The sequence below is a fragment of the Oxyura jamaicensis genome, chromosome 3, assembly GCF_011077185.1.
Source record: "Oxyura jamaicensis isolate SHBP4307 breed ruddy duck chromosome 3, BPBGC_Ojam_1.0, whole genome shotgun sequence".
In the NCBI taxonomy this organism is placed as follows: Eukaryota; Metazoa; Chordata; class Aves; order Anseriformes; family Anatidae; genus Oxyura; species Oxyura jamaicensis.
In genome coordinates this window covers 25,776,444-25,788,093 of record NC_048895.1, presented here as the reverse complement: position 1 = coordinate 25,788,093, position 11,650 = coordinate 25,776,444, and the positions used below count along the sequence as shown (strand labels likewise).

The 11,650-nt window shown below is 61.9% G+C and overlaps 1 protein-coding gene across 3 annotated transcripts; it reads right to left on the bottom strand.

The window, feature by feature from the left end:
• CAPN11 (calpain 11) lies at positions 1-10,262 on the bottom strand. Of its 3 annotated transcripts, XM_035323339.1 has the most exons (23): positions 10,189-10,262; positions 9,574-9,580; positions 8,645-8,917; positions 8,038-8,107; positions 6,628-6,746; positions 6,406-6,539; positions 6,132-6,300; positions 5,277-5,360; positions 5,105-5,190; positions 4,816-4,890; positions 3,898-4,058; positions 3,650-3,819; positions 3,495-3,506; positions 2,922-3,133; positions 2,734-2,773; positions 2,427-2,492; positions 1,973-2,030; positions 1,809-1,873; positions 1,042-1,110; positions 862-940; positions 501-617; positions 369-427; positions 1-150 (listed from the first exon to the last, which is right to left on the bottom strand). In XM_035323339.1, exons 3-23 carry the CDS (start codon positions 8,888-8,890, stop codon positions 124-126), a joined length of 2,118 nt encoding a protein of 705 aa, XP_035179230.1. In that variant the 5' UTR covers positions 8,891-8,917; positions 9,574-9,580; positions 10,189-10,262; the 3' UTR covers positions 1-123. The 3 variants fall into 3 exon arrangements, with proteins under 3 accessions (XP_035179230.1, XP_035179231.1, XP_035179232.1); XM_035323340.1 differs by lacking the exon at positions 9,574-9,580 and having other exon boundaries at positions 8,645-8,921; positions 10,193-10,252; XM_035323341.1 differs by lacking the exons at positions 9,574-9,580; positions 10,189-10,262 and adding an exon at positions 9,100-9,111 and having other exon boundaries at positions 8,645-8,921.
• Positions 10,263-11,650: the final 1,388 nt, after the last annotated feature.

Here is an 11,650-nt window from a genome sequence, read left to right as displayed (position 1 = left end):
GGTGGCTCGGCGTGGGATGGAGCGAGGGGAGGGATTGTCCTGTGTCCACGGACCCGAGGGGAGGCACTTGGAGGGGGCCTGGCCCGCCGGGGTGTCCCAGCCACAGCGGATCAGTCCTGGCTCCTAGCCACACATCGTCAGCAGCAACCACTGGGAAGGAGAAAGGGGATGAGCAAAGGCTGGTGAGCACCAAACCGACAGCCCTCTGAGACACACGAGGCCTGAAGCAGCTCCCTTTCCCAGCCCTTCATCCTTTAGGGGTTCTTCCCCTACCCATGGGGACAGCAGGCCTTCCACCACCCCCCATGTGCAGGTGCCCCATGTGCTTCAGTGTCACCCCTCGCCTCCACACCCTGCCAAGCTCTCACCTCGGCGAAGTTCATCACGGCGGTGCCCGTGCCCTCGGGGTCCATGCTGCGGAAGAACCCTGCAGGGGCACAGGAGCGAGGTGAGCAGCCTGTCCCCCTGTCCCTGCCCTCCCAGCCCGGAGCAGCACTCACTGAACATGGCCTCCAGCTTGACCAGGCAGCAGACGAAGTTGTCGAAGTCCACGCCCATGTCGGCGTCCGCGTAGCGGGCCACCACCACCTGGTGCAGCTTGTTGTTCAGCTTGAAACCTGCGAGGCAGACAGCGCTCAGCACCCACGGGAGAGGAGAGAATGCAGGCAGGGAGGTCCATGCCCCACCTGAAGGGGCCACAACCAGCATGGATAGGTAGGAGAGACACGGGCCACATCTCACCGTGACAAGTTGGCTCAAAGCTCACGATACAGGCTGGTCCCACGCTTCTCCAGCTACCCGGGACAGGGCTCCTGCAGCTTCCCTCCACCCCCAGCCCAGCCTCACCCTCCCCAGACCTACCAGCCGACTCCAGTGCCATGCGCATCTCGTAGGAGCTCATGGTGCCCGACTTATCCAGGTCGTGCTGACGGAAGATAACCTGCAAAAGCCATCACAGAGGCCGTGAAGGGCAGGCTGTCCCCCCGCCATCATCCCCACACCCAGAGGGGTGCTTCCCCCCGCACCCCCTCTCCTCCTCACCAGCCAGTTTCGGATCTTATTCCACAGGATCTGGAACTCCACCAGCCCCAGGCGGGCGCTGCCGTCCTTCTGGGGAGCAGAGGGTCAAGGAGGAACTGGCCAGCAGAGGGGTGGAGTAGCAGAGCAGGCATAGACAGAGCAAAGCAAGCAGATCCTGGCCTCCTTAGGTGAGAGGAAGCATTTCAGCCAGGCCATGCTCAGCCTGCCCAGCATTTTTTCCAGCTTTCCCTCGTCCGTCTTGCTGCATAAGCAAGATCAGAGCCTGCGAGCGAAAGGGAAAGCTCGATGCTTAAACCAGCTGCGGCGCCACTCACCAGGAAATTTGGCTGTACTTTGTCTGCAGGGAGCGCGCTGCAGTGGTGTGCTCAGAGCAAAAGCAGGCTGGCATGCGAACGGGATGCTGCAGGGCATGGCTGGAGAAGGGCTCAGAGCTGCTTCTCTACCCTCACCTGACCCTTCAACCACGTCTTTATGGGAGCAGGAGAACAGCCCGTGGCTCCTCTCCTTTTGCTTTACACCTCCCATCCTCAACCACTGGACAAGACTTTTTTCGGGGGGAAGAACACCAGGTGCCCAGGCACCAGGCGGTGCGTGCAGCCACCCCTGGGTCACCCTCGGTGCAGCCACGAGGACCCCTGCCCCCTTCCCCTGGCTGCACGGCCCTGGCACAACCGGGCAGCCAAGCCCCAGTTCCCACGGAAGAGTTTCCCAGGCGCCAGGCCGCGTGCCAGGAAAGCTGTCCCCTGCCCCCGGTGCCAAGAGGATACATCCATCAGGTTGACCATGTTGCGGCAGGAGTCCAGGCTGAACCCATCTGTCTTCAGGTCTTTGTCTGAGGAGGAGGAAGGGGGGGGGGATACGTGCATCAACACAAGGCCTGCTTAACGGGCCCAGGCCGTGGGGAACAGAGGGGAAAGAGGGCAGCACTCACGTCTAGCGATGACTCTGTTCAGAATGGTCCTGAGCTCGAAGACGCTGATTTCCATGTCCTGCAGCAGCAGCAGCAGCGTTAGCAGCACCCGTTGACCCCCCCCCACCCCTCTGGGGCAGAGGGCTGCTCCCCACCCACTCCTGCCCACACATCCCCGCCTTGTTCACAGAACAGCCGGGCACCATCACATTCCCCGCATGCCTGGAAGAGTCTGGGCCACAGCTGGGCTCCTCCCCTCCCCAAAATCTGCTCCCATCACACCGTCCCCGGGGGCAGCTGGGCTGAGCTGCAGCATTTACTTGTCTGGTGGTACCAAGAGGCCCCTGGGACATCACGAAAGTCCCCAGGAGCCCTTCTGTAGGAAGCCCCTGCTCTCTGCAGCCTGATGGCCAGGGGTCCCGTCCCCTCCCCACCCCAGGGACCTGCCGGGGGCTTCCCAAAGCTTGGTACCCACCTCTCCTGCCAGCTGCTGGAACATGTTCTTGAAGCCATCCTCTATGTCATCCTCGGTTATTTCCTCCTGAAGCCAGAAAGGGAGGTTAGCGATCAAATAAAGGCACTGCCCTGCCTCCGAGGCTCAGCAAACATTTGAGGTGGATGAGGAGCTGCTCTCACCTTTGTTCCTTCCCAAGCCCCCATCGCCTTGAACCTCCCAGCCCACCTCTGCCACAGAGGCATCCCAAACCCACACAGTCACCTCCTGCCCACAGCTCCCAGCCCCAAAGCCTCGGCACCAACTGAAGGACAGCGGTGGCCCCTACCTCGTCTGCCAGATCTGCAGAGATCTCCTCGTCCAGCTCCCTGGGGGCACAAAGAGGGGGGAACCAGTGAGGGGGAGGCAGCGGGGTCTGCCCCAGGGCTCACAGCCGCAGGGCTGGCCTGGGCCATCACGTCCCGTAGCCAGGCAAGGGTGTGGGAGGTGGCAGAAGGCTCTGCAGCAGGGACTCACGCCGTGTCCGACTGCTTCTCGGTGAAGACCCGCAGGACGAAGTCGGCCTCCTTGTGCGGCTCAAAGGTGGAGGGCACAACGATGTACTCGCCAGGGGGCAGACGGATCTGGTTGCTCACCTCCCGCAGGTTGATGAAGGTCTCGGAGCGTGCCCGCGACTGGTTTCGCAGGAAGAAGTCCTTCTTCAAGTGCACGTTCTGGCTGCCCTGGGCCTGGGGAGCACACGCGCTTGTGGCCAACAGCCCTGCAAGACGGGGACCCGCAGGGAGCAGCGGGCCCAAGCCAGCCCAGCAGGGCATCTCCAGCCCCAACCCATGGCCTGAGCAGCTCCTGCTGGAACAGGGGCACAAATCCTGCTGCCCCACAGCCCTGCAGCTGTCCTGTGGAGGAGCTCTGGCTGTCCTGCCCAGCATGGACTACCCATCCCACGTGAATCTGCCTGGCACCCTTTAGCATCCCAAGCACTGCCAGCCTGGTGGGAATCCCAGGCCCCGGGGTGCGTGCATGCTGCATTAAGCCACTCCTGCCTGCTCCTGTGCTCCCCTCCAGGAGCTCTGGCAGCTTAGGACATACCTCCTCAGGAACCTGCAGAGAAAGAAAACAGAAAATCAGAATCCCTGTACCTGCACCCTCTCTCTTAGGGCAACAGGAGAGGGTATCGCTGACCCACAGACTGGCCAAGGCCCAGGGAGCAGGTCCCAGGGAAGCAGCACTGGGGTGGGGGTTACCTCGTAGACAGCGAAGCCAATGGTGTGCATGTCGCCACCCACCCGCCGCTCCCGCCGCCGGTGCTTCTGCATCAGGGCCACCAAGAAGCTGCAGGCCACCTCGTCGTCCCCGGGGTCATCATCCTCTTCCAGCAGCTTGATCTTAAACTGGGGGTTGATCCAGAACGTGGCTGGGTGGGAGAGGACACACGGGTGAGATATGTGGCTCAGTGATGCCACCAAGAGCGGAGACGCGGGAGGTGAGGTACCTGGGTGGTTCCTGCAGCCCCCAGCAGTGCTCCCCCGGCGCCACGTGCCCTCGAACACCTGCGTGTGCCACCTGCTGAGCTCGTCCTTGGTGAGGGCATCGGGGGTGAGGTTGCAGATCTCCAGCCTGGAGAACTCCCTCATGAAGTCCCGGAAAGACATCCTGTGGGGAAGCAGGCAGGGGCTGAGGCCAGGACACGGCTGGGGAACACAGGCAGCTCTGGATTCAGCTGTGGCTACCTTTACTTTACCAGGTGGAAAAAGTAGATGGGGATCACCCCAAACCCCCTTCTCAGGACGGTGAGCTGAATGCTGGCTGCCCTGTGGTGAGACAGGGTTCACGAGCCAGGCTGTCTCAGGTGTGGATGGCACACATGCAGTCCTTCACGCCATGAACCTCACTCTTTGAACCTCCAAAACACCCCACAGCACAGAGTCCCACCATCAGGCTTTCAACGTCTGCCTAAGCTGCTGCTCACTGGGGACCCTTTCGTTTTCATGGTTCGGTAAGAGGCATGTAACTCCTTCCTGCTCACTCTGCACTTCCAGTCCCTTCTCCAGTGTTCAGGCCCCCTCTTTGGCCACTAGAAGAGTCACGGCCAACGTTTTTAGAGAATTACAGGGTGCCAAGATCATCTACACTGAGCAGTCATAACTCATTTAAAGCCCAGTGCTGGGTTTGTGGAATAAGGGATGTTTGTCCTTCCTAGGAATTTATTCGTGCTCAATTTCCTTGAAGGAAGGGAAATCATTAACTAGATCAGGTAAGAAAGTGTTACAGGCTTTCTGGTAGCGTAAACACTGATAGTAAAGGCAGGTCATGAACTTTAGGAGAAGCACTAAGATCCCTCCTGGGCTCCTCTGCTCCTTCCCAAGCTGGATGCCAAAGAAGAAGAGCAGCCCTCTGCTCTGGCACTCACCAGAACTCTCCATCCTCCATCTTCAGCTGAAGCTCTTCCCTGTCGCTGGGGTCAATGTTGTCCCACTCAGGGGAGCTGGAGTAATCAGAAAAGACCATCAGATGCGGACTCCTCAAGGTGAACTGAGACAATCTCAGTGCTGTGTGCTTTGGAGCTGGCCCTCAGCTGAACCCCTCCCTCACGCTGCGAGCTTCCCCTCAGCAGTGTCATGCAAGACACGTCCCAGTTGTTTCGTGTGCGGTGCCAGTCGGGCTGCCAGCAGCTGAAATGAAGGCCCAGCTGAACTCACCCATCGCTCCAGGCTCCCGTCCACTCCACCTGACCCCAGGGGTTCCTGATGCGGATGAGCTGTTCCTGCTGACCCCGGTAGTTCACCTGCCAGTCGTCACATGCAGGAAGTTAAACCCATGCCGCTGGCTATGGCATTTTAGGGCTATCAAGGTCTCACGTAGCCAACTCACATCTCTGAAGGCTGTGACGGAATAGGCATGGCCCTTCACCAGCTTCTTGAAGGTCACCGCTTCCATATCAAAGGCACTTGTGATCTGAAAAGAGCGTGCAAAGCTCGAGTGAATATGGTTAAATTCACGCAGTCCTGTCCCTACCCCTTCTGAGGAGAAGCTGAGACATTGCATGGAGAATGACCCTTGCTTTGTAATGCTCCAGCCAAGGGAAGGAGATCCCTGCACTGAAAAGCTGTTGACTGATGATGATTTAAAGACAGTTTCTCTGCCAGAGGACCCTGAAGACCCGTCACAAAACCACCCAAACTTCAGAAAGCGTAAGAAGAGGTTTCATGCTTCCCCATACACAGCACTGTCACTAGGAGCACAGAGATTGTCCTTGTGGGTTACAAATCTCAGAAGAGGTTATGCAACGAATCATGGTGGTGCACAGATACTGCTGGGTGCAGCAGTGTCTTCAGCAGAAGCACACCCCAGTCACACGTTCAGTGCTGGCAGCAGCAGACCCTGGCGGAGCTGCGTTTGTTCCCACTTTGAATTGCAAATCCAAGGGGTACAGCTGTCAGCAGTGACGGGGATGATGCGCTGTGTTATTTGTGGCTGAGAGGGAGCAGATGGAGGAGCCCATTCCAGGTGACTTGCAGGTGTTGACCCAAGACATGGCCAGAGCTCTAGGCAGACCCTTGCTCAGCAGCCTGGCTCGAGATGGACATTTCCCACTCCATTAAAGTGAGACCGTTCCCAGGCACCAGGGTGTAGCCTCCATGCCCACGGGCTGTCACGCTGGCTGTGGGTGGGAACAGTGCTCTGCTAGGAGGTGAAAGAAGTCACCACCCCAGCAAAAGCACTTACGTCGATGGAGCAGCCCAGCAGGGACCCCCTCTCCAGCGCCTTGCGGATGATGTGGCCCATGTTGCGCGGCGCCCGCTTGAGGTCGTACATCTCTGCCACGCCGCCGGTGAAGTCCTCAAAGCCCTCGGTGGTGCTGCCCCCCGAGAGCGCCTCGTAGCAGCCGTTCAGCCTGAGCACGGGGCAGCGAGAGGGGCACGTGAGGTGACAAGGACACACCGCGCTGCCGCTCCGCCCCGTCCCCCGTTGCACTGGTGCCCGCTGCGGTGGGACTCACTTGGCATAGGCCTTCTCCAGCAGAGCACTCCAGAACTCGGTGCACTCCGCTGAGTGCACGAACAGGAGCTCCCCGTCCTTGGTGGGCAGCTGGTCATCCACCACCACGTCCACCCACTCGCCGAACTGCCAGATCTGGGGAAAAAACAGGGGTGAGCAGGAGAGAGGTGCGCCCTGAGCATGCCCCCAGCCCACAGCACAGGGCTGGGAGCTCCCAGCCCACCTGGAAGTGGAAGATGCCAGCATAGTCCTCCTGGAAGCTCTGCCCGTGGGGCACCACGCGGTGCAGGAGCTCCTCATTGAGCGTGAGGGAGCCGATGGCAGCCAGGAGCCAGCAGTCACCTGGGCAAGGAGAGAAAAACGGTGTGAGCCCCTGCAGCATCCTTAGCCAGCGTGCTGTGAGGGTCTCGAATCTCTCAGGTGCCTTCACCACCAGCCTGTTCCCCTGCCACACGTCCAGTGCTGGCCCACAGGTTCAGGTGCTTGGAAAGCAGCATTAGCTCAAGGCACAGAGGGACCAACCCTCCCTGACCAAACAAACCTCCCTGGCCCGTGTCCACACTATCACACCGTCAGCATCAACAGCCCCTCCTGCAGTCGTTTGTCTAGACCCTCCTGGATGCCCTCCACATCTCAGGAGGGTGAGTTCTGCAGGACAATTATGCTTTGCGTTTAAAGAAAAGTTTTCCCCTGTTTTCAATCGCCAAGCGAGACGTTTAATACCGGTGCCCTGGCTTCAAGTTCCAAGAAATAACACTGCACTTCTCCTTCCAAGTGCTCTTAACCACAAGTGCTGCTCTAGGCCAGCACTCCTCTTTAAATTCTTTGCCTTGGTTCCCCTTCCTCTTTCGCCTCTAAAGCCTGCCATGCTAGCTTGAGCCTGGATAACCTGTACTGGGCTGCGTTTAGACAAAACAGCATTTCAAACTCTGCCCTCCTAGTGACCAATTGAGCAACACCGCAGTGCTCTGGGCTGTTACACGCTCCAGTTACCACCTCAGGTTTGTCCAAATTGCTGGCTGCATTAAATGTGGTCAGCCCTGACACCAGCACGCTGTGCTAAGGTGCACAACGCTCAGCTTGGTCGAGATCAGGCAAACACTGCTGAAGGCAGCCGGATCTGGTTTTGATGGTCCTGGAACTGCAGTTCCCAGCCCACCCAGCCCATTTGCCCTGCTCTCCTTGTCTCAGCACCTTGGTTTGGGTGGCACCCCGGCGAAAGGACACATCATTACTTCTCCCACGTAGCTCTGCTCTCGATTTCCTTCCGTCACACCGTGTTGCTTTGCAAGCACTCCGTCATGAGCAGCACATCCTCACCCCACTTTATTACTCCCAGCTATCATCCCTCACCATTTACCAAGGCAGAGAACTCTTTGGAGCAGCTGCTGGCCTTGCTGGCAGCACATGCAGGGCACAGACCCACCGATATCTCCCCTCGTCTCGGCATGGTCAGGCTGTGCGTGCATCAACCCATTTCTGCATGGCCTTACCCTAGAGCCAGCTGGAGTCACGAAGTGCCCCCCACCTTACAGCTTCCACTGCGCTACACGAGGAGGCGCACAGGGATGGCTGCACGTGAAAACGCACTGCTCGTTGGTCCAAGACCCGGGGACAGACCTCCAGCACTCACCCAGAGCCCCCTGGCAGATATCCGTCCGGGTTGCGCCGCCAACGATGAACTGAGGGTCACCCACTAACTCCTGCAGGAGGAGGAGAGAATCAGACGGTGGACCTCAGCAGGACGCGTGCTTCTGTGAGGCTGTACCCACCGCAGCTCTGACCCAGGAGGAAGGGTGTATTGCCCCGCAGCGATGCGCCCACCTGCCCTCTGCCAGGGCACGCAGCTCGACTGCCACCCCAAGGCCACCACAGCAAAAAAAGGCAAGAAGATCCCCTTCAGCAGGAAACGACTAGACGGACTGCCGGGCATTCCCCTTGCACTCCTGGCACACAACCCCAAAAATCCCAGACCCATGCGATGACACCCAGAAGCAATGGCACAGCCCGCCCATCTTCAGGCCAAGGCCTGCCGCCTTGAGGCCGGAGGGCTTGCCAGACACGATGCTCTTCTGAGCACTGCTCTATTTCCTTGGGGAAGGGGCTGTGAAGCACCTGGGGACTCAAGCACAGCAAGGAGCAGACCAGAGCCAGGCTGCAGCTTGGCAAACCGCGTTAATGCGGATATTGCAGGCGAGGGGTACGAGCCCAGCGTGAGGAGCAGCGAGCCCAACGCTTACCGAGGGGCGCTTCCACTCCACCCCCCGCGTCTTGCTGGAGTGCGGCCCCAGCTCCTTGAACCCGAGGGCGGAGGGGCCGGCTGGGAACTGGGGGTCCCTGAAGAGGGTTCCGCTCTCGATGCACTCCTGTTTGAGGGCCTCGTAGTCCTGGTTGAGGTACTTGATGGCGTTGTGGTGCTGGCCGACCCCCTCGGCTCTCAGGCGGTCCCGCTCCAGCCGAGCAGCGATCCCCCCGAAGGGCATCATGGCTGGGCACCGGCAGCGCTACCTCCGCTCCCTGAGGAGAAACGGGCACTGTGAGGCCATGACAGGGCACGGGTCTCTCTGGCTGCCGGCACAAGAACCATCCCCAGCAGGACCTGGCTTTGGGAGGACCTCCCCAAGCCCCATCCCCGGTGCAGACAGCAGTGCCTGGCTGCTCAGAATCGGGCCGTGGCCTCCAGCCCAGCCGTCACGCTCCCGCTGCCTTTTGGGGAGGCTGAATGAGCCCTGATGGCGGGCTGGAAGGAGACAGCCCATCGACGGCCATGCAGGGGTCGAGCCGGGAGGAATTCCAGGCGCTTTCCTCCCCAGAAGCCTCTCCTCCCGGCTATGCGATTCGAGCCTCTCCCCGGGCCCAAGCCGCTTGCATCTGGCTCCCGGCACAGCTTTCCGGGCTCGCGGGACCTTCCCCATCCCGCTCGCCGGCTCCTCCTCGCCCGCCGGGCTGCTCCTCTGCCTGGAAAGCCTGAGCACTGAGTCAATGGGACGGGGAAGGGAGGAGCGCCTCGGGGAGCCGAGAGGCTCCATATCTCGGCTGAGGGAAGGAAGAGGCGGGATGGCCCTTCCCCAGCGCACACGGTGACTCAAGTCCCGCTCGCTCGAGGAGCGGCCTCCCGGGGGGCGCAGCGGGACTGGGCGCAGGCGGTGGGGTCCGACAGCACCGGCACCGTCCGCCTCAGCCCCTCCACGCACCGGGCTGAGCCTCCCGGGGGGACGCGGGCACGGTGCAGGTTATTCTTAGCCCTGTTACTCAGAACGCTCCGTGCTGGGTGGCAGGCCGGGGGCACGCAGGCGCAGAGCGGGGAGGCAGGCTGCGGACCCACGGGTGGGAGGGGGCCACGCGTGTCGCGGGGCGGTGGGACATGGTGGCGGGGGGCTTCCCCGCGGTGATGCCAGGATGCTGCCGGCCCCGTGACGGGCAGGGAAATGCAGAGAGCGGTTTGGAGAGGAACGCAGCCCAGGCTGGCTTTCCACGCCACGCAACGCCCGACCACAACGGGGGGGCTCTGCAGGGCCGGCGGCAGCGCCACCAGCAGCGGGACACCGCAGTCCCCACGGGGCCGTGACACCGGGCACGCAGAGACAGCGCCGGGCAACACCGGCCCGGAGACCCCCCCCCCCCCCAAACCCACGGACCCCACACCCCCCCACGGCCCCTCCGGAGGACGCGGGGCTGCTGCAGCGGGGAGGGGCTCGGCACGGCTCGGCTCGGCCCCGGAGCAGCCCCCCGGCGGGACGGGACCCGCTGCAAGCCCACCGGGGACGACGGGGAACGCAGGGACTCACCGCTCGCCCCGCACGGAAGCTGCCACCGCCCTGCCCGGCCCTGCCCGGCTCGGCACGGCCCAGCCCGGCTCGGCACGGCTCGTCCCGGCGGAAGGAGGGCTCTGGGCGGGCAGGATGTGGCGGTGGGCGGCGGCGTTAAAGGCGCAGCCCTGGGGCCGGGCTCCCTGCTCGCCCACCCCACGCGTGTCCCCCGTGACTCAGCGCTGCGCTATGCGGGCGGAGCCCACGCCTGGCTCGGCCGCTCGCCCCGCCGGCACAGCACCGCCCCGACCCCCTGCTCGTCCCGGCCCTGCCTCGTCACCCCTCGGCGGCCCTGTAAGCGGCTTTCCTGCTGGCTCCTGTAATCCTTCCCCCGCAGGGGAGCGGCGTCCTCAGGCACAGCACGCTTCGCTGGCCGCCTTCCCCAGGCTTTGCCTCGCAGCTCCGCCTTTGTCCGTGCCCACGAGTTGCCCCTTCCCCGTCCCGGGGCTGTGGGACGCCAGTTTTCTTGGCCCCAGGTGGGAAGAGAGCCGCGGGCGTGGGTTGAGCTCACCCACACCTCGCTGTGCCCTACCCAAGGCAACCGGCGCGCTTGGCCGGGGGCCAGGGCACCAGCTGCTGGGGAAACACCCTCGCTGGGAGCACTCCCAGCTTCCTCCCGGTGTCTGGCAGCCCTTGGCTCCTCCGTCCACCCCAACCAAGCTGGGAGACGGGGTCGTGAACGGGGAGCTCACGAGCACGATACTCACGCCGCACCCCAACGCATGCAGCTCGGGGGACGAGGCTGGCTCCCCATCCACACGCATTTAGCAGTGGGACGGACAGGGAGCCTGCCAGGCCGGGAAGGACACACCAGGAGAGCCCCCAGGCCCAGTGGGGCAGGGCTTGCAGACACGGGGGGAGCCCGCAAGCCCCCAGTCTCTTGCGGCACGCATGCTCGGAGCCCTGCTGCAGCCTCCCCTCCCACCTCCCAGCCGCTGTGCAAAGAAAGACTGCAAGAACAATAGCTCCTTTTTTTCCTTTCTTTTTTTTTTTTTTCTTTTGTACACAAATATATACAGGGTATTATACACATCTCTACACAGACAGTGCCAATCCCAACACAGGTCTCCAAGGGCAGCCCGGGGCTGCAGGCACAGAGACCCGAGCATCCCGGGCAGCCTGCCGCAGCGGGGCGGGGGGCACAGGCAGGAGGTGGGTGCACAGACACGGGATCAATATCCTCCCCACCCCAGCCTGGGACCCAGCCAGGAGCTCTCATCTTGCATGCCCATCCCTGGAGGGCACGGGTGGCAAACACCGTGCCTCTCTGCACCAGCCCCGACCTGCCATCTCCACACCTCCAAGACCCACATTTCTCCAAGACCCACGTTTCATCTCCTCCACTCCCCCCTTTTCTCTCTGGGCCTGGGGTTCCTATAGAGAGGTGTACAGGGAAGTCAGCTATATCCTCCCCAGAGCAGCCCCGCATCTCAGGAT